The sequence below is a fragment of the Anolis carolinensis genome, chromosome 6 (genome assembly GCF_035594765.1).
Source record: "Anolis carolinensis isolate JA03-04 chromosome 6, rAnoCar3.1.pri, whole genome shotgun sequence".
NCBI classification, from domain to species: domain Eukaryota; kingdom Metazoa; phylum Chordata; class Lepidosauria; order Squamata; family Dactyloidae; genus Anolis; species Anolis carolinensis.
The window spans coordinates 100,411,315-100,438,795 of NC_085846.1; the positions used below are offsets into that span (position 1 = coordinate 100,411,315).

Sequence of the window (27,481 nt, forward strand, 5' to 3'; positions counted from 1 at the left end):
TATTTTGAACTGAGAATATTATGAAATATAATGAAATATATTATGTATAGTCAGTTGGGCCTTTACTCCCTAACTGTAATCATAAACTTAGGTCTGTAGGAAACGATTTCTTAAGAGATGTGCTATCATCAAGGTTAATCTTTGTGCAAGTTTTTTTCCGGATGTAATGCGGAAATTTGTACATTATTCATACATATAAATATGCAAATCCCAATTACTAAGATATTTGCACTCTGAAGTAACTCTCAAACCACCTTCATTAGGCATTATAAAGTAATAACAATATACCCAAATTGACATCCTGTCATGACTTTTGGACATGACAATGAACGGATACATATTAATCAGCAAATTTCAGATGGATTGAACAAGAAAAACATGGCATTTTGGAAATAAAGACAGTACAATTAAACATGCTTCTTTTGTTTGTTTGTTTCCTCATTCAACAGGCGAAGGACTTGACAGTTATTGGACAGTGCTGGAAAATGGCAGAAACTGTACAACAGAAATACCTCCAGAAAGATTTAACATTAGCGAGTGGTATGAGCCAGATAATTACAAGCCAAATAAAATATGTACAACTCGTGCTGCTCTTCTTGATGAGTAAGTCTTAAATCTTGCTAATGAAATACAGGCAGTCCCCAAGTTACAAACATCTGACTTACAAATGACTCATAGTTAAGAACAGGGTTGAGACAACAGGAAGTGAGAGAAATCTGTCCCTCGGAAGAGAAATTCACTCCCGAAAGAGTTATCATGGGGAAAAGGTTTCTCAATTGAAGCTTTATCACAAATCCTTGTTTCCACAACAAACCACATTTTTCAAGCATAGGCAGCAAAGGAAACACCACAGGCATGTTAATCCTTCCCAATGCTATCCAAAACTAAAAGGTACACATATTTGGCTGGAGTCACACTTTAAATAATGTACCTGTTCCGACTGACAAACAAATTCAACTTAGGAACAAACCTACAAAACCTATCTTGTTTGTAACTGAGGACTGCCTGTATTGACACTTTCTGGATTTGCAAATTGAAAGCAAGGCAGAGTTTCCATCTGAACTGTGAGGGTAACTGCTTAAAATGAAAAAAAATGCAATAGTATGTATTGAAAAACAAATAAGAATACCATAAGATCTAATTAGAAAATTGATCATAAGATGTGGGAAAACATGTGTGTACTGGTGATGTACATCTCTCTAGTCATGCTTATTTAGTGCATGGTTGAGATTGTGTATTGTGCTTGCATAGTGTAAATCATCACTCACATGTCAATTTCAATGATGGACCAAGACTCCAACTAAGAAGGAAAGCATTCAGGGGGTTTTGTGTGGGCATGGCGGAAGGCAGTGAATAAGGTAACCTTGTGTCTGTTGGGTTAAACATCCCAAGCCCCAGAGAGTCTTTTGATGTAACCATGATATTTAAGATGGAGAAAATTTGTTTTCTGCTGGTTCAGAGACTAGGACACTGAGCGATAGATTCAAACTACAGGAAAAGAGATTCCATCTACCAATTAGGAAAAACTTCTTCATGATAAGAACTGTTTGACAGTGGAACACACTGCTTTGGAGCATGGTAGATACTTCTTTGGAGGTTTTTAAACAGAGGCTAGATGGCCATCTGTCAGAAGTGCTTAGACTGTGTATTCCTGAATGACGGGGTTTGCATTGTAGTCTCTTCTAACTGAATTATTCTAGACTTCTCCCTCTTTTCCCTGGTGCAAACTTTCCAAGCCAAATGCAACACTGGATTGAGTATCATCTCTGCACTACAGAAATAATATTAGGATTCTAGCAGCTGTGTCTTGTCTAGACCATTTATTTGTTGATATCGACAGCATGTAGAACTTACACTTTCATTTGCTTTCATTTACGTTGTTAGTTGCTTTTCAGTACTGCTGGATACAGCATATTCTCTTGCTTTCATTTTTTTTCTTTTTTAGATTTAATGCATTTGACCATCAGTTGTTTGGCATCAACAAAGAGGAAGCTGAACACATTGATCCCCAGCAAAAGCTGCTCCTAGAATGTACCTACAGAGCATTGGAAGATGCAGGAGTCACAAGAGAAAACATCAGTGACACCAAAACAGGAGTTTTTGTTGGTGAGAAACTGTACAAAGCAAAAGACTTGTCTAATTACATTACATTAATTGGGATTAGCAATGGGCTTCAGAGATGCAGTGTTCTGCCATCTATAGGCGGATAGACATACAGTCATCGGGGTATGTGCATGCATGGTTTTCTTTACCCTTTGCATCTCATCACCTATGGATTCCTCATAGGAAGATCAGCTGTAGCTCTCTGAGCCCATTAGTAGAAGCTCAGGATTGACGTGAAACAAAATAAGCGGGTTGCTGTGAGTTTTCCCGGCTGTATGGCCATGTTCCAGAAGCATTCTCTCCTGTCATTTTGCCCACACCTATGGCAGGCATCCTCAGAGGTTGTGAGGTCTGTTGGCAACTAGGCAAGTGAGGTTTATATATCTGTGGAATGGCCAGGGAGGGAGAAAGAACACTTGTCTGTTGGAGGCAAGTGTGAATGTTGCAACTGACCAGCTTGATTAGCATTGAATGGCCTTGTAGCTTCAAAGCCTGACTGCTTCCTGAGGAATCTTTGTTGGGAGGTGTTAGCTGGCCCTGATTGTTTCCTGTCTGGAATTCCCCCATTTTCTGAGTGTTGCTTTTTATTTACATGCCCTGATTTTGGAGTTTTTTTTTAATACTGATAGCCAAATTTTGTTCATTTTCATGGTTTCCTCCTTTCTGTTGAAATTGTCCACATGCTTGTGGATTTCAATGGCTTCTCTGTGTAGTCTGACATGGTGGCTGTTAGAGTGGTCCAGCATTTCTGTGTCCTCAAATAATATGCTGTGTCCAGGTTGGTTCATCAGTTTCCAAATAAGTGTTTGGAAACACATTAAAGTGTTAGTCACTGATTGAGAAAACATAACATCTATATTCACAGGTCTAATGAATCGAGACTATGAGTCCATTGCCAGCAGGGCAGTTGGGAAAACAACCCATTACAATGGCACAGGGACAGCATCAAGCACAGCAGCCAACCGAATTTCACACACTTTTAATTTGAAGGGACCATCACTTGACATTGATACGGGGCACTCCTCATTCCTTTCGGCTTTACATCTCGGCTACAAAGCCATAAAACAAGGTATGGGAATCTAGATGTGACTATTAGGTAGGAGTGTTCATTAATAACCTTTCTAAAACACCCACACCCTGTTTCATTAATCAATTAATGGATGGGTTAATCATTTAATTATGGATCAAAGGTACTGCTAGTAGCAGTAGGCCAGGAATTTGATTGCCTACAGAAAAACCGCTGGGTACAAGATAGGATCTTTCACACCTAGCTTTGTATTGAAACAGGCCAGTTCTTATCAAAGCCTAAAGCCTTCCTAAATTCTTTTCTCAAAGCTTTATTAACAAGGGAATCATGTTGTATTATATAAATGCTTAGAAGGGTTCGGTTGTTTGATCAGAGAGGAAAAACTAAATCGCTTGAAATAGCTTACCTTCCTCTAAAGCAGGCATGGGCAAACTGTTTTACCTTGGGGCCGCATTGTGGGCCTGACCGAGAGGGCCGGGCTGGGAGGGAGGGTGGCTGGGCATGTGTTGGGTGAGATGGGTTGCTCACCCCATCCTTATGCTGGGAAAAAATGAGGCATGCGGTGACTGCCATGATCCTCCTCCTTGATCTTCCTCCTGCAATCTTTGGGCTGTCCTCTTGGCATTATGTGGGAGGAGGGCAAGACAGGCAAAATGCAGGCAGAGTTGAAAGCTTACTTGGCTATTGATCAAAACAGCACCCCATTAAGATTGCATAGGAAATACACATTCAGATCACCATAAAACAAAGATTCCACATCAAACTGATTGATGTAATAAAAGTAGTTTACTCACGAACACTTGAGTGAATGGTAATCACACAGGTACACGATAAAACTTGGTTGCAGTATATCAAAAGATACAATCCAAAAGTAGAGTAAAAAGATAGATTCGCTATCTTCAGCATGGGCCTAAGCAGGCCATGCGGCATGCAAATCCATAGCCCAAAAGCACAGATTATGGTCACTCCATGAAGAGTAAGGTGAAAGACCAAAATCAACCTCAAACAAAGAGAGCGCCCCTCTTTTATAGTTTTCTGAGTTAAGAAAAGAGCACATTTCCTGAAAGAAGAATCAGGAAAATAGGATTCTGACTGTAAACAGAAAGTCTTAGAGGGGGCAATTCAAACTCATGAACAAATAAAGTTTCCCCATCTATGGCATGAAGCACCCTGAATCTGTTGTTATGCGCTTCAATATCCCAAGACTCTGTTTTGGGACAGAAAAGAAAATGAAAAAACTGTGTTGAAGCGAAGCCCCCAAATATTCTATTTGCAATCAAAACCAAGCATTTGAATTCCAGGAGAAAACTCCAGAAGTAGCAACCCACTTTTAAATAGGTTGTAAGGTCTCCTTGTAATGCTTAACATAAAACAAACTGCATTTTGGGAACCAAAACTTGACATCCAGTGTTTTGTGGGATTTTTTAAATGGCAGTCCATGTTGCCCTGACCCTCAGATCTGCAAAGGTTACTCAATCAATACTGTCTTGACCAAAGGTAAAGAATACTTTTTTTTCCTACCAAAGGGCTGGATTCTACTCCAGGCAAAAAAAAAAAAAATCATTACTGCAATCCGGTGGGGGACAAAGGAAATAGAGTATGGCCAAAACTATCAGTGTAGTTGAGATTAAAGCTTTCATTTCCAGTAGCTAAACATAAATGAGATTAGAAGACATTTCAGCCTTTCAGACTGTATCCCACCATTAAGCATTTATTTCCAGTAAATAAGCATAAATGAAATTACGAGACATTTCAGCCTTTTAGACTGTATCCCGCCATTAAAGTCAGTAAGTTGGGATAAATGAGAGAGGAGCTACTCAGTTGTGTAACTCTAGTTATAGCAAGCCCTTGGAGACCAGTTTGATGTCCATACTGGTTTCCTTTTGGCGCTTTGTAGAAGACGTAAATGTTTATCAACCTCTTTGAAGCCTAAATGTTCACTCCAAAGGGCTTGTGCACACAGTTTTAAACTGTTCTAGCCCATTTTAATATGTTTAGTCTATTTTAAATACTTTTCATTCTTTCAATCTCCCCTTACTGATTTCAGTTGGATGCAAGGTGGGATAGTAATACTTAAATAAATTAATAAAAAATGTATCTGACCCCAAAAAAATCACAAGAACAGTGCCATAAACATTGACTCTTCTTGTGTATATGAATATGATACCAGTTTTAACGGTTTCTGCCTTAGTTAGCCTTGTTATTCATTTGATACAGGAGACTGTGAAGCTGCTCTTTGTGGAGGGGTGAATTGCATCATAGATCCTTGGAAGTTTGCCTCTCTCAGTAAAGCAAAAATGTTATCTCCTGATGGAATCACTAAACCATTCTCCAAGAAGGCAACTGGATATGGAAGAGGAGAAGGATGTGGTGTTCTCTTGTTGAAGCCACTGATGAAGGTAGGTGCTTATTTTTCCCCACAAGTGGTGATACATGGCAGATTACTCTGGGGATTTATAGTTTTTAAAACATTTATTTAAAAGCATGCAAGCAGAACATAAATAAGAATACTTCCTTTAGATAGCACATTGACAATTTCATCACAGGCTCTCCAAGAAAGTTGCTGGATCATAAGGTTCTCCACTTTCATATGGTGACAATAGCAGACTAAAATTGAGGAGACCACAGTTCACATGTCTATTTATTTATTTATTTTATCAGATGGACTCAGGGCGGATCACAGAACACATATACGGCAAACACTCAATGCCGTTATATAGACAGGACAGACAATAGAGTTATATGTAGGCATTTTCCCATCTTCGGCGTCCTAGAGGTTATGTTTGATTCTAGCCACAAGAGGGTGCTGTCACTCCATCTTCCATGTTGAAGAGCTAAGATCACAGATTTCCTCCTTTCTTTTGATTGCTGGCATTTATGGTGCCATAAAATACCTCCCCACTTAAGAGGTATCTAATATGTCTACTCGCAGCTATTTTCAAACTGTTTAGGTGGGCAGTGAGTTGGGCTGAAGGTTGAGTGCTCACCCTGACCAAAACTTCGAACTGCCAACCTTTTGATTGGTAAGATCTATTGCAGCTGGTGATTAACCAGCTGTGCTGAAGCCCAGCCATGATGTTCCCTGTGTGACTTTATCCCTCAGCTTATTTCAGTTTCTCAGCCAAGGTTTCCCAGAACAATAAGACTTCCAAGTGAAATTTCTAGGGGTTCTTCAAGCTTTATTTTAAAGCTGTAGATGTATTAGTTTTTGTGCAAGGCTTTCCTAAGACTTGAGATTCATGCATATGGTTGTTATGGGAATTGAATAGAGGACAAGGAACACATACACTGTTGGATATCTTTGTGGATGTGTACAAGAGCTACTGATGTTACACATCATTATGTATTTATTGCCTCTTTCCTTCAATCACAGGCACAGGAAGATTTAAACAAAATATGGGGTGTCCTCAGCATCACTGCAGTCAGCCAGAATGGAAAACCAGTCACCAAACTGCCTCAAGTAGAACAAGAAAAGTTATTGCTCAGCATTTATCCAGCACAAATCAACCCATCAGTAGTTCAATACATTGAAACGCACAGCATAGGAAACCCTGCTCAAGACACTGCAGAAGCAGAGAGCTTAGGAAATATCATTGGAACGAAGAGGCTTTCTAACTTGCCCCTTCTCAAGATTGGTTCAGTTATGGGAAATATTGGACACACAGAATCCGCCGCTGGAGCAGCCGGTTTAATCAAAGTACTTCTCATGATGCACCATGGAAAGATTGTTCCATCTTTGCACTTTTCAGAAAGCAATAGCAGCATAAACACAAAGAAATTAAATCTCTTGATTCCAACTACAGTGGAAAAATGGGATGAATCTAGTGAATTTGGCAGAGTTGCTGGAATCAACTGTTTTGGATATGAAGGGAACAATATCCACGCCGTTGTCAGACAGGTTAGACAAAGCAGCGTTCCTATTCCAGTCAAAAGGCCTGTTGAATTATTTATCATTTCTGCAGTCTCAGGTTGCTCTCTCAGACAGACAATGGAAGACACAGCTAGGTATGTTAAAAGAAATGACTCAATAAACTTGCAAAATCTGGCCTATACATCTGCATGTAGAAGAAGCCACATAAACTATAATTATAGAAGAGCCTTTCTGGTGTCTTCTCTGCAACAGCTACAACAAAAGCTTATATCTGCAGCTACAATTGAAGTATCTCCATCTAAGAAACCACCACAATTAATTTTTGTGTTCTCTGGTAATGAGTTGAATTTTAAAGGGATATGCAAAATTCTGCTGAAATCTGAGCCCATCTTTAGAGACAAATGTGCTGAAATTAAGAAGGCATTTCAACAGCTTTCACCTACTAAAATTTTGGAATTAACAGAAACTGAGAATGAGAATTTGTCCAAACCTGAGATTGTCCAGCCATTAATCTTCACATTGCAGGTAGCTTTGGTTACCCTTCTGCAATACTGGGGAATAAAGCCAATTGCAACTGTTGGGCATTCAGTTGGCGAAGTGGCTGCTGCCCATTGTGCCGGCTTGATTTCCCTGGAAGATGCTGTCAAAGTCATCCATCACAGGAGCAGGCTACAGGCTAAGGTCATTGGGGGTAAAATGCTAGTTGTTGGGAATATCCCTGTCCATGAAGTATCAGAAGCACTTGGCGCATACTCTGGCAAAGTCTGCATAGCAGCATTTAACAGCCCTCAATCTTGCACCTTGTCAGGAGATGCTGATGCCATTTATGGCCTTCAGAAGCATCTAGCTGAGCACTTTAGCACAAGAAACATATTTCTTCATGTCTTAAATGTTCCAGCTGCATATCACAGCCACATGATGGATCCAATACTGACAGAGCTGGCAGCAAGTCTGTCAGATTTAAAGAAAAGGAATCCAGAAATTGACTTGATTTCATCCACAACAGGGAAGTTTGCTTCAGATGGTGATTTTGTCACTGGCAGCTACTGGGCCAGACAGGCTCGAGAAGCTGTTTGTTTTGCAGAGGCCATCGTGACATCAGCAAAGGACAAGGACAATATTGCATTTGTAGAGATAGGATCCCCGGGAGAGCTGAAGACATACATCACTGAAACCTTAGGAGCACACCCCAAAGTTTTCAATTTAATGCAGACTGACAGAGAATACATGGCTCTTCTTAATATGGCAAAAGATTTGTTTGAACTGGGATTCAATGTTGATTGGCAGCATTTTTATGAAGGGTATCAAAGTATACCAGCAGCCTATCCCAGATATCAATTTGAACATAAAAGGCTCACGTCACATCACAACATCAGCCGGCCAACAAGTAATAAAGATGGATGCTCAAGTCATTCTTTGATTTTCAGAACAAATGAGGGAAGCTCAGAATTCATCTGTACTATCTCTGAAGTCCTCACTCCATATTTATATGAGCATAAGAATCACAATGTTGCTTTAATTGCTGAGGCGTTCTTTGCGGAACTAGCTTTGGCTGCTGTGATGACTAGATCAAGACCAAAAGTGCCCTTACGTTTTTGCCAAATGAATATAATGTTTACACAACCATATATTTTAAATGAAAATTCCCATGTCTTGAAGATAACAGTGGAGTCACAAGAAAGATTATCTGATTTCCAGATACTCTCTGGATCAACCAATGTGGTTTATGTATCAGGCCAGGTTACTAAGTATCCCGAAACACCACTTGAAGAAAAGATAATTTCTTTCAAAGACATTTTTCACAGATGTAAGTCTGTTATTGAAGAAAGTGAAGTTTATGAAGCTCTGGCACAACTGGGATTTGACCATAGTCTTACCTCTAGGCAGCTACCTGATATATTTTACTGTGAAGATCTGAAAGAAGCTATAACAACTTTAAAGGTGAACCAACAAATAGCAGTGGAAATGCATAAGTATTATATCCACCCACTACTCCTGGATTGTTTCTTTCAGATGGCGGTAGTGCTGGCTAAAGTTACACACAAGAACAAAATAGGCTTCCTTTCCAGCATAAACAGTCTCATAGTTGGTCAATCTCTGCAAGAAGAAATGATGGTGTATGTAAAATTAAGCAAGTCCACTGATAACTACTTACAGTTTTGTGGATGCTTTATAGACAAGCATGGATCTGTTTTGGCAGAATTGACAGGTGTTCAAATCACTTTTGTAAAAGAAACTCCAAAGAATGAAAATGAATTTTTGTTTGAAACTAGATGGAAAGAGATCACCTCTGAGCAAACAATGCAAAATCTACCAAAGGCGCCTAGAGTTGTAGTGTTTGCTGATAAATCGGGAATAACCCAGCAGCTCAAGAATTACTTACACAGTGAGTCTAGATTTGTCCCTTTTCATGAATGGGACAAAATGTTAGTAGGCAAGAGATCGGATGTGAATGCACAGAATAAGATAAATCTAGAGCTGCAAGGATATCAAGATGTTCTATTCATGTGGGGTATCCAAAAACTGAATGAATCTTTACCAGAAAAAGTGGTGAAATACTCAGTGAGGTGTTGTGAAGCATTTCGCCAGGTTGTTATTGCATTAAGAGAGAAGAAGTCCAATTGCTCCGTTACAATAATTACTTACAGGACCTCAGAAGGGAAAGTAGATCACATCAATCCTGGTTTTGCATTGTATGGCATGACTCGAGCTTGCATGTCCGAAGTCCCTGAAATTTCATTTCAGATTATTGACATCAGTTCTACACACACAGTAGACATCTCAGCTTTAGCAGATGTTTTGGTAAAATATAAAGCACAGGATTATCCAGAAATCTGGATCGATGAAGGAAGGATTTACACTTCTGAAATGGGACGCACACAGATTGAAGCTGCGGCCTTCAGTACACCTTCCTACCCGCTTCAGGATTCTGAACGGTGCATTCTGTTCACAGCAAATCCATATGACGTGAAGGATCTCTCAGCAAAAGTGACCAGCTCACAGATCCAGCTTGATAAGCACAGTGTTGAGGTTCAAATTCAAAAAATAAGTATCCACTCAGAAGACTATTTTCCTGTTAGTGTGTCAAGTTGTGAGTTTGGGAAAACCTTGTACTGGAATTCACATACAACAGATACACACAAATTATTAGCACTAGATATTAGTGGCATTGTAACTGCAACGGGTGTAGAAGTGAAAAAGATAAAAGTAGGGGATCACATTACTTCGTGTTATCCAGTTTCTGCAGCATCAAGGATTAATATTCCAGAAACCATTTGTTTCAATACCCAAAAATTTCCATTTTTTAGAAGCGTGCCCTGTATATCATTCTTCAGGATTGCAAATGTTGTGTTGCATCAAAGGTTGCCAATACCAAAACATGGTGAATTATTGGGTATTATTTCCATTGAACCAGACTCAGTTTTGTGCAAAGTGCTTACTTTTATAGCGCAAGAATTAGGATGGAAAACAGTCATTACAAACCACGTGACTGGTGTCTGGCAACGTGTTAATCAATGCTCTGCTCTCATTTTCCTGCCTCCGCTAAATGGAATATTTCAAGAAGCCCTAACTTGTCTTTTCCATCTCAAAGACATTGTACTTGTTTATGGTAACAAACAGCCAGAGTGCGTAAAGAATCTGATTGGAACGGATCACGAAAATATCCAGATCCATACTGTTAATCTTACCCATATTTTTCAAAAAGCATCCCTGTTGCGATCTCAGAAGGAGATCTACTGCTGGCTTAAATCAATGAATATGAAACCATTAAAGCAGCTGCCATTTTCCCTTTTTCAGCAAGGAGGTGAGAGGTCAGAGAATACGGCATCTTATTTCAACTGCAAAAGCGTCCCAGTTGCAGTGCTGACAAGTGATGAGGTAAACAGTAAGATCTCAGACATCACTATGCTTGAAACGGACAGACGATTATTTAAGCAGAATGCCATTTATATCATTACAGGTGGACTCACTGGGCTCGGTTTGGAAACCGTAAAATTTGTAGCACAGAATGGAGGAGGTAAAATTGTGATACTTTCACGAAGAAATCCCAGTGCTGAGATGCAAAAGGAACTAAATGATCTCCAAGATCACTGCAAATGGAGCAGAATAGTTAGCCTGCAGTGCAATGTGGTTTCCATGTCTGAGGTTGAGAAGGCTATGAAGTCCATTGGTAAAATTTTCCCAAACTCTTCCTTTAAGGGTATATTTCATTGTGCAATGGTTTTACATGATGGGCCTCTTGAAACACTCACCATGTCTCACTTTGAAGAAGTTTTACATCCAAAGGTAGCTGGGGCAATCAATCTTCATCGTGCCACACAAGGGCAGGAGCTTGACCATTTTGTCTGCTACTCCTCTTTTTGGTCATTTTTTGGAAGTGCAACTCAATCAAACTATGCAGCTGCCAATTCCTTTTTGGATTTGTTTTGCCATTATCGGAGAAACAGTGGTCTTGCAGGACAATCCATTAACTGGGGTGCTTTAAATCTTGGAACTGTGCAAACTCAGCACCAGAGTCAAAGCAATGCACTACATACTAAAGGTTTAGAGGATCTACAAGCGAATGATATCCATGAGTATCTTAGAAAAACCTTAATTCTAAACAAGACTCAGCAAGCTGTAGTAAAACTTGATTTTCAAACATTAGCCTGTCATGTTTTATCTGAAAATCAGTCACTGAAAAGTCGCTTTTATAATCTTGTTTCTAAAGAATTGGGTAGTAGTAATTCTGAATTCCCTGAGAGAGCTGCATCCCAGAATCTGCCTCTAGATGGACCTGTTGATTATATTGTCTTGCTTCTGAAAACCCTGGTTGGCACAATTCCTGGTGATCTATCATTGCACACACCACTTTCATCACTAGGAATTGATTCTGCATTGGCCCCTGAGCTACGGAATCGTATCTTTGTGGACAGAAGAGTCGAAATATCTCTTGCAACATTACTCGATCCCCGTTCAACTGTTGCAACTTTAATATTAAACTTGAAAGAACAGTTCAACACAGCAGATTCTCATGCAGCTGAAGGTACTGATTCTGGAAGCTGGTTGTAGGAACAATTTTCCTTCTAAGATTTCAAATTTCCTAGTATTTTGCAAATTATTTCATTTTAGAAATAGTTTGCCATGGAAGATAGTTCTTCAGTTGTAAACAAATCTGTCTGCAGGACAAGATCTAGTGATCTCTAATGTGACTGGACAAGGAAAATGTATAGAAATCTTTTACCATTGTGTCCATTAGTGAAGGCTAGTAAAGAAGTCTCTAATTGGACAGATAGAAGCTGGAGGTACCATTGTGACCTCAAATGCCAGCCTCTCATGTATCAAGATAGGCCGGGCTGTGGTGCAGGCTGGTTAGCAGCCAGCTACAACAAATCACTCTGACCAAGAGGTCATGAGTTCGAGGCCATCCCGTGCCTGCGTCTGTCTCTGTCTCTGTTCTATGTTATGGCATTGAATGTTTGCCTTATATGTGTGCGATGTGATAGGCCCTGCATCCCCTTCAGGGTGAGAAGGGTGGAATATAAATACTGTCAATAAATAAATAAGAAAGATAGTTGCTCTTAATAGCTTTGTTCCTAGGGTTGCTGGTAAGAAATGACAGTAATGATGATGGTATTTCTTAACATTGTGATTTTCAGTGTTTGCTGAAACATTCGGATTATAATGCCCATGGATAATAGTTATTTTCCTTGCATGCTGGTGTTTGCTCCACAGAGAAAAGCAGGAGATATACAGGCAGCCCCCAAGGTTCTGCAGCCTTATTCTTAAGTTGAATTTGTACACAAGTCAAAACAAGTAAATTTTAAAAGTGTAGCTGTAGCCAGATAGCTAGCTAGATATAAGCTTTGGATTGCATCGGGGTTAACACTGTGTTTCTTTTGCGTCTGTGCCCGTTCAGAAGATTTCACTTCACTTTCTACCCCTGTGATAATTTATGCCCTGTCTGCATTGTAATATAATGGGCCCCAAGGAGAAAATATAAGTGTGTGTATATATATGTGTGTGTGTGTACTTATTTTCCCTTCATCTTTTTGTTTAGTTAGGTTGGCTTACCACTGATCAATCAGCGTCTTTGGAATCATGCAAACATTCCTGATTTATGTGGTTCTCAACTTGTGGGTCCCCAGGTGTTTTGGCCTTCAACTCCCAGAAATCTTAACAGCTGGTAAATTGGCTGGGATTTCTGTAGGCCAAAACACCTGGGGACCCACAGGTTGAGAACCTATTCAGGCTTCACAGACTGATCATAACACGTAATAGAGCTCCCCCACTCCTCTCCAATGGGAAGTAAAGTTGCATCAACATTGTAGAATTAATGCAGTTTAACTGTCCTGGCTCAATACTATGGAATAATGAGAATTATAGTTTTATGAGGTCTTTCACCTTTTTTGTAAAATAGTTTTGGTGCTTTAACAACTTCAACAAATTAAAAATTTCAGGATTCCATAGTACTGAGCCAGGACAGATCAAATGCTGCCAGACTGCATTAATGTAGATGCAATCCGAGGCTCAGCCAATACCTGCAAACACTGGATTAGACTGGCAGCTTCATTCTTCTTCACCACATAGGGCTTACTAAACAATTCGGGGATCTCCACTTGCTATTGTTCTGGTAACTATAACAAGATAGTCAGCTGTTCAGTGGTTCAACCCACCCAGATTTTTGTTAGTTCAAACATGTAGGAGTTTTTTAAAATTAATTTATTTTTCAAGTCTCTACCGACATTGCCAAGATAGAGTACAAGGGTTTACAATTGTATTTATTTTACCCCGCTTTACCTCACCCTAAAGGGGACTCAGAGTGGCTTCCAGATTGGCAATAATTAAATGCTGCAACAAACAAACATTCAAATACAATATACACCATACATTAAAATCAGTAAAAAAATTATAAAAATCATGACATATCAATACATTTATTTATTTACAGCATTTATATTCCATCCTTCTCACCCGGAAGGGGACTCAGGGCGGATCACATTGCACACATAAAGGCAAACATTCAATGTCATGACACAGAACAGAGACAGAGACGAGACGAAGGCTGGCCTCGAACTCATGGCCTTTTGGTCAGAGTGATTTGTTGATTTGTTGCAGCTGGCTTGCTTTCCAGCCTGCGCCACAGCCCGGTCCTACATTAAAATAAACTGTTAAAACAACACAAATGAAGAGAACCGGACTGCCCCCCCCCCCCAATCACAATTTATTCCCAAAATATTTACTATAAATTATATTATAAAATCTAATATGCTGTAACATATCAAAGAGCCCGTTTTCCTAGTAAGTTGAAATTTTATATTCTTATTTTTAGTCATTCAAAAATATATTAATAATAAAAAGTAGATCAACAAAATAGAAGCATTAACAATAGTTACATCAGGCACTCAATATATTCTCAAGATTTGGAAATTCAAAATAAAACCCTTTGTCATTATTTCTTCTGATGTCATAATCCTTCCCAAGTTGGCCCATGGGTAAGTAGAATAAGGCTTTCCCCCTCATTCGTTTGATTTACATAAGAAATCAGTAAGAACCATGCTACTTAAAATATATTCTTCTTCTTCTGTTCTTTTGTTTGTCATCCTTGCCACTTGTATCCCTAAAGTTCATCTTTTCCTTGACAGTTTCTGTCACAAAAACAACTATTTGTCAGAAACCATACAACTATAAAGAATTTTCATGGGATAACTGTGTTTTTCTTATTTCATAGGGAAGCAGCTATCAAAATCTTTGGTTTGATTCATTTTGGATGTTTCTTTTTATACAAACACTTTAAAAATTGTGTTGTCAAAGGCTGGAATCACTAGGTTGCTGTGAGTTTTCTGGGCTATATAGACATGTTCTCTCCACACCTATGGCAGGCATCCTCAGAGGTTGTGAGTCTACGACCTCAGAGGTTGTAGCCTACATAGGGACCACCAAACGCAGCATTGCCCAAACACGAATAAAAAAACATGAAAGGCACTGCAGACTAACTCAACCAGAGAAGTCAGCCATAGCAGAGCACTTGATGAACCAACCTGGCCACTGCATATTATTTGAAAACACAGAAATGCTTGACTACTCTAACAACCACCATGCCAGACTACACAGAGAAGCCACTGAAATCCACAAGCATATGGACAATTTCAACAGAAAGGAGGAAACCATGAAAATGAACAAAATCTGGCTACCAGTATTTGAAAAACTCTAAAATCAGGACAATAAATAAAGAAATACCCTCAGAAAAGGAAGTAATCAGGGCCAGTTAACACCTCCCAACAAAGGATTCTCCTTGGCAGGAATCAGCCAGGCCTTGAAGCTGCAAGGCTTTCCGTTGCTAACCAAGGTGATTAATTGCAGCATTCACACTTGCCTCCAACATACTAGAATTCTTTCTCCCACAGATATATAAACCTCCCTTGCTTAGTTTCCAGTACACCTCACAACCTCTGAGGATGCCTGCCATAGATATGGGTGAAATGTCAGGAAAGAATGCTTCTGGCACATGGCCATACAGCCCGGAAATCTCACAACAACCTACTTTAAAAATTCTTCATTTCTCAGAAAAGCTGTAAATGGCATGGATCCAGATTAAAAGGTGGCATGCTACCTATATGTATAAAAGCTACTTTGGTGATAAAAATACTACATGAGAGGAGGCCTTTATGAGTTGGTTGAAAATACATCAAGTTATTTCCATCACAACATCACTAATTTTCTAGACATATCTGACAAATGTGCCATTGAGTGAACCCATGTACCCAATTAAAGGACTGACTCCAAGGATCATAATTTACATCTTCACATTCAATAGTGAAAACGTGTTAGGTTTCCGGATTTGTGCTGCATGTTACACATTAAGCCACATGTGTCAAATGTGAGGCCTGCAGGCCAAATTCAGCCCGTCATGTCATTTTATGTGGCCTGCAAGGCTTTCAGTGCCAAGGCACAATGGTTACATTTATAGAGTCTTATAATTACAAACAGCCCGTTGAAGGCAACCATAATGTCAACATGATATCCAACATTAAGCTGATGATAGGTCCAGAATTAAAAAAACAAAACCTTAGATTTTCCCCCCTGAATACCCTAAATAAGACTTATTTGGGAACATCCTAAGATAATACTAGAGATATAGCCACTTACTAAACTTTGATGACTCCAGCAAATATTCTTCTTGAGAACAAGTCCATAACATTTTGTTAACAAAGAATTATTTCAGGCAGGTATTTCAAAAGCCCACACCCTAATCCACAATAATACTAAGTATATCCTGAGAGAAACTGATCTTGCAGTCTCTCTAAAATGGCAACCTAGAAAAATTATGTTTTAGAAAAATTACATTCCGGAAAAATATATAGCTAGATGACAACATTCATGTTAACAGTGCATATCCCTTGCAATTAACTTGCATTGGAATTGTAAAACATTTATAGGCATTTTGAATTTCCTTAATGCAAAAAGTTTTAGTTTGTGTGCATGTGTTTTAAGCCACCTGCTGACTTGCGGTGAGCCTATAAATTTCATAGGGGTTTATAGCAAAGAATATTTAGGTGTTTTTAACAGATCCTTAACTATCCTTCAGCACCTGTTATTCATTGCTAGCCCCACCCCCCACCCCCATTCATGCACTAACTAGGGCTGAACCTGCCTAACTTCCAACATGAGACAGGATCTGATTGTACAGGAGACCGTGGCATTCCTTTTCCATCTGAAGTATGAAACCCTTCCATAGCAGATGGCTGCTTACTAACTGGATACGGGCTCTGTGACGAACTACCGCAAAAGCCAAATAGTGTTAAGAACACAGGAATAAAAATGAGACCATGAGCAGCCCCAAATAAGATGACTAAAAACATGATCTTAAAAAAGGTTCTGAAAATATATGTGGTTGCCATAGAGAGCACGGCTACTCCCAACACTGTGGAAGCAGCTCCCTGTAGAACAGGGTAACCAAGATGGTAGAGAGCGTCCACCGCCTTCTCATTCCCACTGGGCTTCTCACTGGAAACAAAGGCATAAGAAATATGAGCAGAAAAATCTACCGAAAACCCAATGCAAATAACAAGGTTGATCATAGATATAGAGTCAAGATTCACATTCCAATAGGTCATGAAACCTGCAACACCAACAATAACAGAGGCAATAGCAAATGTTACCCACAAGGAGCAGATGGGATGGGGAATGAGCAATAAGGAAATAAGCAACATAACTCCTGTAGCAATCAGAATATTTTGAATGGTGTTCTGAGTTATTACAAGGTACTGATCAAAGTAAATAAAGGCTGGATGATAAACTATCAGTGGTATCTTGCAGCCTTCGGCAAGATCTCTCAGTTCATTTAAGAGGATTTTTTCATCAACTGCAGTAGTAACATTAACCGTCTGTATAAAGAACCGTGATGCTGCTATTTCTGTATCATTGTAATCAACGTCCCACTTATAATCTGGATTTATTCTAAATAGGACAGATAAATTGCCAATGAAAACATTTCTGTCATTTAGATTTATGGACATTCTTGGAGCAACTCCTTCATATACCCTCAGCCACGACTCTGATAATTTTGCATCCACGTAAGATGAATTTTCTAATGCTTCCATGCAATTCTCAATATCTTTACGAACAGATGGATCCCAATATGCTACACTTTCAGTGACAACAACCATAACTCTTGGACCATATCCAGAAAAGTACTCCTTTTCCCAGTCATAATACTGGACGACATAGGAATGGTCACTAGCAAGGTTTCGAAGATCGATTCCTTCTTTAATCTGTATACACCCATAAATGCAACTTCCCAGGTAAATAAGATACAGGATCACTACCACTGCTTTGCTCCAAGACTGTACAAGGAAAGGGCCATAGTACTTTCTAAAAAATCCATTCATGGGATGTTCAGACTCTGCTTCACTGGACTCATCAAAAGACCCTCCTACGCAGCATATATTATACAACTGGCCCTGAGAATCCTGAGGCTCACTCTTGACTTTCATGAAGGTGAGCCAATGTCTGTTGCTTTCTTCTCTTTTACCGTTTAGGGCAAGGATAGCCCCAAGGAATGTCAGATTGTAAATGTAGCAGAATACAAAAGCAGTTCCTGTGTAGATGCAAAATGACTGAACCGATGGGAAAGAAGTTGCAATTCCAACGTAGAAAGCTAAAACATCAGTAAGTGTTGTGATGGTAATGGAGACAGCTGCCTCTGCATAAGTATCGGCCAGCCGATTTTTGATGCTGTCCTTGACTCTTGTGTGTTGCCAGCAGGACACCAGGATGAACATGTCATCAATACCAACTCCTAAAGAGAGCAGATAAGATTATACATCCATTTCCAAAAAGCATATAAATCAGGGGTATCAAACTCATTTTCACCAAGGTCCACATCAGCCTTGTGCTTGCCTTCAAAGACAATTACATAGTTATATTGCCCTGGCATTGAAAACTTCACAGGCCACCTAACATGTCATGGCAGGCCAGACTTGTTCTATGCGCTTCTGTTTGACATATGTGATCCAGATCAAGGAAGTCAAAAGCTGTTGTTGGGTTTCTTCCAAATGATGGCAGTCATAAAATTTTATTGGCACAATTTATTCAGAAGGGATTTGTCATTGTCTTCCTCCAGGATGGACTATGTCCGAAGTCATTGATTTATGTGGCAGAGTAGATTTATACCTTTCCTAAGAAATGATTATTTTCCACGGAAGCTCATGTTTAGATAAAAACATAGATTAAAAGGTGCTGCCTTATTTGTTTTTCTCTTCCTGCTTCCTTCTCAAATAATGGTCTATTTTTTTCAGGCGGAAATAATAAAAATGTATTAATGGGGGAAGTAATCCCGATTAGATACTTCTCTAGAATGAAATAATAAAGAAATCAAAAGGGGAATCAGATTGAAGAGTATTATTTTGAGTAGCAACATTAAAGGAGGAAAGCCCTTGTGAATGAAGCATAGTAAAATTGCTAATATTCTTATTGCAATTGCAGAAGTGGACAGTTTTCACTGACATTTATTGAGGTATACCCACCAAAAACTTACAGGATGCACTTAAATGTGTATATACAGTTGTCCCTCCAAATTTTCCGTTTTGACTTTTGTGGACTTGATTATTCACAATTTTTATTAAAATGACTCTAGGAATCTCTAGCTCCACCAGTGTGACTCTATGGTCAACTTTTTCCAGTCATGCTGTAGGACACCTGTCTAGGAATCTCTAGGTCCTTGAGTGCAAATGACCAATCTCCAGCAGAAGTTGACCATAAAGTCCAGATGGAAGACCCAAAAATGCCTGGAGGTCATTCTCTGAGTTAAGAAAAATATATAGCAATTTCAGGTTTTAAAAAATCCATTTCTTTATTCACACTTTTCACTTTGATGGGGGCCCTGTGCCCTTAATCCCAGCAAATGTGGAGGCTGACAGTAGTTGTTCACTTACCTAGTATAAGAAACGGTGCATTTGCAGCTGTGACGACAAACGGCACCCCACAAAACAGCAGTAATCCAAAGCTGCTGAGCACAGATAAGCCTGAGGACAGCACTCCAAAAGCTGCGACCCACACTTTCGTTCGCACACAGTCAAACCTGCAAAACAGATTGAGAAAAGTGAAATGAAAGTTTCACGAAACATTTACATCCAGAGCATCAAATCAAATAGCCAGATATGCAACATTTCCCATTACCAAAGACATGGAAACAATTATTTTTACAAATGGAAACTGACATTCTTTGATCAAGGCTCGCTAAACATTGAAACACTGCCTCTAAATTGTTCCTCTGTATGGTGGGTGTAGGGCCAGCCTTATGATCAGCTGTAGAGAGAGAGGCAAGTAGTCATGAGACATAACAGCACAGTGTTGGAAGACAGAGCTATGTCTTCACAGATTGTTTCTCCTCTCAACAACATTATCCATGAACACAAAGTTGGCTAACCTTGAAATCCAGCAGTGTCATATTTCCCATTAGGCCAGTGGTTCCCAACTTTTGGATTTCTGGGAGTTGAAGTCCAAAACACCTGGAGGCCCAAAGGTTCGGAACCACTGCATTGGGCCATGGGAAGACAACCTTGTATATATTACAGTCTACAACAAGCTCACTACACAGAACAAGTAGTGTTTCATCTATTTTAGGTCCAACAATTAACTGTATATTACATAAATATCTCATGCTTATTGACTATGAGCTATACAGAGAAAGTCAGGTAAAAAAAAGGGGGGGGGCTCACACAATCATAATGTAAGAAAAAAATCCATTCTTCCAGCAATTACCTTGAGCATGATATAATTGAAAAGAATATCGTTAAGGTATATGTGATGGAAAAGAAAGGGATCACTTCCTTGCTGTTTTTTTCAAACTCTTGCTGTCTAGACAGTGATGTAAAATATGCCACCTGTCCGAATAAGAAGGAAAAAAGAGAGAAGAGAAACATCTGTTAGATATTTTTGTTTACTTTTAATTAAGGTCGCAATCCTATATACACTCACCTGGGTGTATGCCCAATTGTCCCAAAGGTTTTTACTTCTGAACAGGCTTGCACTATAAATACTAGGGCTGTGCAAAATTTTGGTTCTCTGTTGTAAGCTGGTTCTAATTTGTTAGATTTTTGCATACAATCTGATATCTGCTGCGCGGGCATCGCACACACCAAAAAATTAGGAATCAAAACTTTTACCTGATTTTTTTTTTGGTAAGTTACGTAAATGTTATTACTCTCTGTGATGCAGTTTTAATTCACAGAACAACCAAGCATTACCGGGAAGCGAAGCTGGAGCTGCGGCCATTGCTCTTTACATTCCCAAGCCCCAGGCCGCAGACTCCATTCATAATTGGGCAGGGAAAGTTAAAATGCACTAGGGTACTAGCATCGGAGAGAGAAAGAGTCGACGATAGCTTAAAGCGAAGGCTTTACTGCTTGCTTCTTTTTTGGGGTGGGTGCGTGCCTTTCACCTATTTTGTGTGCATTAGTTGCCACAATCCACACAACAAGTTTTTGAAGCAGGCACAATTCTTATTTGGTTCCTTTTGAGGGTATCACTAACTTCTAGGGCTCTTGACAGCCTATTTTGTGTGTGTCGGTTGTCACAATGACACAAGTTGTTGACTGGTATTGCTCTAATAACTGAGTTTGCATTTACTGTATGTTCTACCATTATAGCAGGTTTCACCCCAGAAGCTCTAAAATGAGTTAGAAAGGAGCCCCAGGACACCTCCCACAAAATTACTTAATTATGTAACAATTACGTAACAAAATAATGAATAATTTGTTACTCTCATTATAGTAATAAAACGGACACTTATGACATTTGTGGCGCAGGCTGGTTAGCAGCCAGCTGCAACAGATCACTCTGACCAAGAGGTCATGAGTTCGAGGCCAGCCCGTGCCTGCGTCTGTGTCTCTGTTCTATGTTATGGCATTGAATGTTTGCCTTATATGTGTGCAATGTGATCCGCCCTGAGTCCCCTTCGGGGTGAGAAGGGAGGAATATAAATACAGTAGAGTCTCACTTATCCAACATAAACGGGCCGGCAGAATGTTGGATAAGCGAATATGTTGGATAATAAGGAGGCATTAAGGAAAGGCCTATTAAATATCAAATTAGGTTATGATTTTACAAATGAAGCACCAAAACATCATGTTAGACAACAAATTTGGCAGAAAAAGTAGTTCAATACGCAGTAATGCTATGTAGTAATTACTGTATTTATGAATTTGACACCAAAATATCACGATATATTGAAAACATTGACTACAAAAATGTGTTGGATAATCCAGAACGTTGGATAAGCGAGTGTTGGATAAGTGAGACTCTACTGTACTGTAAATAAATAAATAAATAAATATTTTAAAAACACTTCAGAAACGACTCGCCAGCACCCCCTAGTTTTTTTAATGAGTATTGAAACATTTTTTTCATTGACTGCACAGGCCTAATACAGTCAGCCTTCCTCATTTGCTACGGTTAGGGCTGCAAGACCTTTGCAGAAGTGGAAAAATGTGACTAATATATAACAGGAGAGAACACCTATCTAGGAGACTCTAGGAATTCCATCATAATTCTATGTTCAACATCAAACAGAGCTCCATTTACACTGCTATATATTATCCAGATTAGTGTAGACTAATATAATCAATTTCAAAGCAGATAATCTGGATTTTATATGGCTGTGTAGATGGGGCCACAGAGTCACTTCAGAAGACTTGAGATTCCTAGAGACACTACAGCAATCAAGTCTGTGAAAGATCAAATTTCCAAAAGCAAAACCGGCAAATATGGAGGGAACATTGCATTCTGAAAAATTTAAGCATATCAAAGTTAATAGATGCAAGAAGAATCTGCAACAAGTATTCAGAGCTCTAACATCCTGAAAATTGAATTCTAGCCCTCTTCCCCTGGTGTGGTTTTACCTCTGAATGCAGAGTTAGCATTCAACTATTGGGCTCTTTGTCTGATGTTTTTGTTTCACTGTTCTATTTTTGTTTTGCCCATGAATATGCCAACATCTCCCACTTGTTTCTCAGTGGTGGCCACATACCCATCAGTACTCTGCATCTGAGTTCACTAATGGGAACCGTGATGAACAGAAACTAATGACAACAATAGCACCACATCCTTCCTCTCAAAATACAAAGTTACATAAAAACATAACAGTTACAATTACAGATTACAGGCATACCTCAGTGATCAAAACCTCTCACGGTGACATTCCTTTTTACGTGATCTTTTTTTAATAAACATTTTTATTTACATACATTAACAGCTTCCAGTGTAAACAGAACACAAAACACAAAACAATGAACATTTTATAAGCACATAACCCCCACCACCAAGGCCTGAATAAGTAATTTCCTTTGCCATAAATTTATGAGTCAACCAGTAAACAAATGTCAAGTGCAGTCTCCCATTGTGTTCTGGCTTAGAAGCAGATGAAAAGCCTTTTTTCATCCAAACTACCCCTGTTCTGGCATTAGAGGGAGAAAATAGGAAACTGGTATCGCTCCATCATGCTTAGGCCCAGAAGTATATGAGAGGCCCTCCTTTTGTGCTGTGATTTCAATTGTTTTAAAAGTTGTTTTGTTCAGGGTTTTTTTTAATTACTGATACCTGATGTTGGTTCATTCTGAGAAAACTGGTATACAAATAATATAAAGCCCAGACCCTAAAATACAACCTTCTTTACAGTCTTTCTGAAATGAACACAAGAGAGCACTAGTCAAATCTGGACATGAAACAATTGTGATGTCACATTGTTGTGGAGATATGGATAGCAAACACTTTTGTTACAGCAATCTGTGATGTTTCGAGCAATATGAGGGAGGAGTATCAGTTTTACTTGGATTGTGTGAACATTGTGTATTTTCTCATAACAAACATGTATACTTATAACAGAACCACTGGAACCAATGTATATTTTTTGCATTAAGAAGTCAAGTGCAATTGATTTCAATGGTCAGTTTAAAACTGGATTGAGTCAGTGAAGTACACTCCTGTGGTGGAGTTCCTTTCTTTGAATGTTTTTAAACAGGCTGATGGTCACCTGCTCAAAGTGTTTTGGTTGTGTCTTCCTGCATGGCAGATTGAGGTTGGACTGGATGCTATTTCTGACTTTATACTTCTATGAAGTCAATATGCAACCCTATGCATAAAAAAGGAATATTGCCTGATTGCAGTGGGGCTTCGAAATTGCACATGGATACCCAAAACCGCTCCGAGCCAAACTGGGAGTAGCGGTATACAAGTCTAATAAATAATAAATAAAAATGCTCACATCCTATTGTATACAATGGCATTGTAAAATGTATAACATGGCAAAATCAAAGTTTACTTTTTTGAACTTTATTTTTTGGAATATTTTCAAGCCAGAGATGACTGAACCTGTGGATAGGAGGAGCTGACTATACAAACATTAATTTGGGTACATCTACACGTAATGGGAAGGGTCCTTTGATTGGCTATTCACAATGGGCCACAACTACCTACTGTAATTGCAGAGCAAAGGTACCTAAATGTAGCTTTCACCAGGTTAACCACAGATGTGGCATACACCAACTTCTGGGCCTGAATTTGGAACAACCTGCGACTTTGGGCCTAGGTAAAGAATTGGGCCGATTCAAAGACGGAACTAACTGCCACTATTTAGGACAGTGGTTCTCAACCTGTGGGTCCCCAGGTGTTTTGGCCTACAACTCCCAGAAATCCCAGCCAGTTTACCAGCTGTTAGGATTTCTGGGAGTTGAAGGCCAAAACATCTGGGGACCCACAGGTTGAGAACCACTGATTTAGGACTCCAACATAATGAGCTCTTCCCCTCTCTATTGTCGCGTTTCGCCCACAATCATCAGCACCATCTTAGACAGCCATGGAACATCAACAACGGGGAGCTTGGAGAAAAGGGCAGTGTTTGTTTGCTGCAGGCTGCCTTTGACCTCAGCTCCTGGTGACTGGCTCCTTGCAGACTCTGGCCCTGACTGCCTGGCTAAAACAAGGCCCAGCAGAAACACCTGCTGCCTCCAGAGGCTGGGCATAAAAGGAGGATGCTGGCAAGGGCCCAGTCCATTCAAGAGAGTCAAAGAAGACATTAAGATCATGAAGGGGGAGGGGGAAGGTGTACCCAGATGCTGTTTTTAATATTTTTATGTTTTAATATCTTAATGTTAATGGTTTTAAATTATATTTATATGTTGATTGTTTCTATTGATTTTTTTGTTATGTTTTATTTGCTTTGTATAATGTGGCATTGCACTTTTGCCTAAATATATGTTGTACGCCGCTCTGAGTCCCCTGCGGGGTGAGAAGAGTGGGATAGAAATGAAGTAAGTAAATAAATAATAAAATAAATCACTCACAAAATGGAAGTCGCGTACCCTCCCTCCTTCCCCTATCACTTAGGGCAGGGGTCCCCAAACTAAGGCCCGGGGGCTGGATGCGGCCCTCCAAGGTCATTTACCTGGCCCCCGCCCTCAATTATAATATAATATTTTTGTATCAGTTTTAATAATATAATATATTGTATATACATATGATATTGATAATAATATTATCATTTTATACAATATAATATGAATAATAATACCATATAATATTAATTATATGTTATATATTGCATGTAATATTACAGTATAGTGGTATAGTTCAATATAGTAATATATAATGCTAATATTGTGCTATGCTAATAATATAATATATTGTATGTACATACAGCTGCTCTGAGTTCCCTTCGGGATGAGAAGGGTGGGATATAAATGTAGTAAATAAATGTAGTAAATGAATAAATACATAATTTTAGACTTAGGCTCGCCCAGAGTCTGAAATGACTTAAAGGCACACAACAACAACAACAACAACAATCCTAATTAACCTGAGTATCTCATTGGCCAGAAGCAGGTCCACACTTCCTATTTAAAGCCTGATAGGTTTATGTTGGTTAAAATTGTTTTCATTTTTAAATATTGTATTGGTCTTTCATTGTTATTGTTGTTGTTTTGCACTACAAATAAGATATGTGCAGTGTGCATAGGAATTCGTTCGTTTTTTGTTTTTTTTCAAATGATAATTCGGCCCCTCAATTGTGGACCGGCCCTCTGCTTTAAAAGTTTGAGGACCCCTGACTTAGGGGCATCGGGGCAAGGCGTGTTGGTGCTCTGTCTCTTCCCCCATCAGACAGGGGACAGAGTGGCAAGGTGCGTTGGTGTGTTGCTGTTTCCCGCATCAGATGGGGGGGAAACCCACCGGTAGATCCATTGGAGCTACTCAAAAGACAAATTCTCACCGTGGTGGTGAGGAAACTAGAATGCAACACTCCCTCGCTGCTTCACCCACAAATGATGTAGAAGCGCTTGAACTCTGCCCTGAACTCTGTCACCGCTTACCTTCAGCGAGGTGAGGTTCAAGGAGCGGAGGAGCTGCGGGGCGCGCTGGAGGAAGGTGTGGATCCAGCGCTGGCTCTCCTCCTTGGGTCCCGCGTGGTCTTCCTGCAGGAAGTAGAGGAGGCGCACGGCCTTGGCGGCGCGGACGGGGCGGGCGGGCGGGACGCCGGGGTCGAGAGTGACGCCGCCCAGGAAAAGACCCAGCGGGACGCGGCCCATGAAGAGCGGGAAGGTCAAGTTGGGCAGCAGCGCCTCGATGCGGGCTGGATCCCCCTGGACGGCGCTCAGGAGCGGGTTGGGGCTGCTGCAGTTCCCGTCGGGGCCGATCTTGGCGCAGACCTCCTCGAAGGAGAGCCCTGTCTCGCTCCGCAATTCCCGCACCGCCTTGTCCAGCGCCAGCAGCTCCGCGAAGGCTTCCCGCGTGAGGATGGAGCCCTCTCCCACGGCGATCAGGGCGGCGTAGGAACCTTCCGTGGTGAGCCTTTGGGCGGAGAAGCGTTGGCTGTCGTTGGTGGGGAAGTCCTTCTGGACCAGGCTCCGCTCGTTTTTGGCAGGGCCCCCGATGGGCGTGAACTGCGCCTCGATGTCGTTGGCTTCGCGGGCTTTGAGGTGCATGAAGCCCGCGCCCAGCGCCGCGGAGAGCGCCAAGGGCAGCAGGAGGAAGGGCCACGGGTGGGAGCCCACGCAGGCGCCCAGGGCCCGCAAGGCGTGCGAGAGAGGCCGCTCCACGCAGTCCGTGTGGCACCTTCGGCTCGGCATCGCGTCCCTCTTTTTGCGCCGCTACTTTCGTTTCTCGGCTCCGCTTGAGGGATGCTGTGGGAGGATGCGGCTCTGTTTTGGGCTCCGAATTGCCTCTTTTCTTCCCTCCCTCCGCCCTGGGCGTGGCTGCCATTTCCGAGCAACCTCCTGCTCAAGCCAGGCTCGGAAAAAGGAGGCGTTGTTGTTTGCCATGACCTCAAGGCGGAGGCGGGTCTGGCTGGACTGTATTTGGGCTTGAGAGCGGATTCCCCGCCCCGGTTGGCTCTTCCTTTCCTCAGAAGAACCCGGGGAAATCCCAGTCAGACAAAAAGGCCGTTCAGTTATATTTACATCTCTTCTGCGAACTGCACTTTCTTTTCTAGGGGGGAAATTCCAGGAAATCCAAACTGCAATCTATCTAGTTCTGGCATGGGCAAACTTGGGCCCTGCGGGTGTTTTGGACTTCAACTCCCACAATTCCTGGCCTCAGGCCCTTTCCTTTTCCCCCTCAGCCGCTTAAGCGGCTGAGGGGGAAAAGGAAGGGGCCTGAGGCCAGGAATTGTGGGAGTTGAAGTCCAAAACACCAACAGGGCCCAAGTTTGCCCATGCCTGATCTACTGGCAAAAGAGATAGACCTTTATTGCTTTCTAAAAAATGACTTGTGTACAATGATTCCTTGTGGAACTTCACAAACGAAAAAGGTAAAGGTTTTCCCCCTGACGTTCAGTCCAGTCGTGTCCGACTCTGGGGGTTGGTGCTCATCTCCATTTCTAAACCGAAGAGCCGGCGTTGTCCGTAGACACCTCCGAGGTCATGTGGCCGGCATGACTGCATGGAGCGCCGTTACCTTCCCACCAGAGCGGTACCTATTGATCTACTCACATTGGCATGTTTTCGAAC

General features: G+C 40.6%; 2 protein-coding genes across 2 annotated transcripts; one reads left to right on the top strand and one right to left on the bottom strand.

Annotated features, from left to right (window-relative positions):
• Window positions 1-117: 117 nt before the first annotated feature.
• Window positions 118-13,123, top strand: LOC100564455 (mycocerosic acid synthase-like polyketide synthase). The gene is made up of 6 exons (XM_062957857.1): window positions 118-133; window positions 450-603; window positions 1,946-2,106; window positions 2,969-3,172; window positions 5,348-5,529; window positions 6,504-13,123. Exons 1-6 carry the CDS (start codon window positions 118-120, stop codon window positions 12,051-12,053), a joined length of 6,267 nt encoding a protein of 2,088 aa, XP_062813927.1. The 3' UTR covers window positions 12,054-13,123.
• Window positions 13,124-13,685: 562 nt separating this feature from the next.
• Window positions 13,686-26,813, bottom strand: LOC100564258 (patched domain-containing protein 3). The gene is made up of 4 exons (XM_008112389.3): window positions 25,847-26,813; window positions 20,247-20,368; window positions 19,418-19,563; window positions 13,686-18,282 (listed from the first exon to the last, which is right to left on the bottom strand). The coding sequence occupies exons 1-4, from the start codon at window positions 26,600-26,602 to the stop codon at window positions 16,616-16,618; spliced, it is 2,691 nt and encodes an 896-aa protein (XP_008110596.2). The 5' UTR covers window positions 26,603-26,813; the 3' UTR covers window positions 13,686-16,615.
• Between the last annotated feature and the right edge of the window lie 668 nt (window positions 26,814-27,481).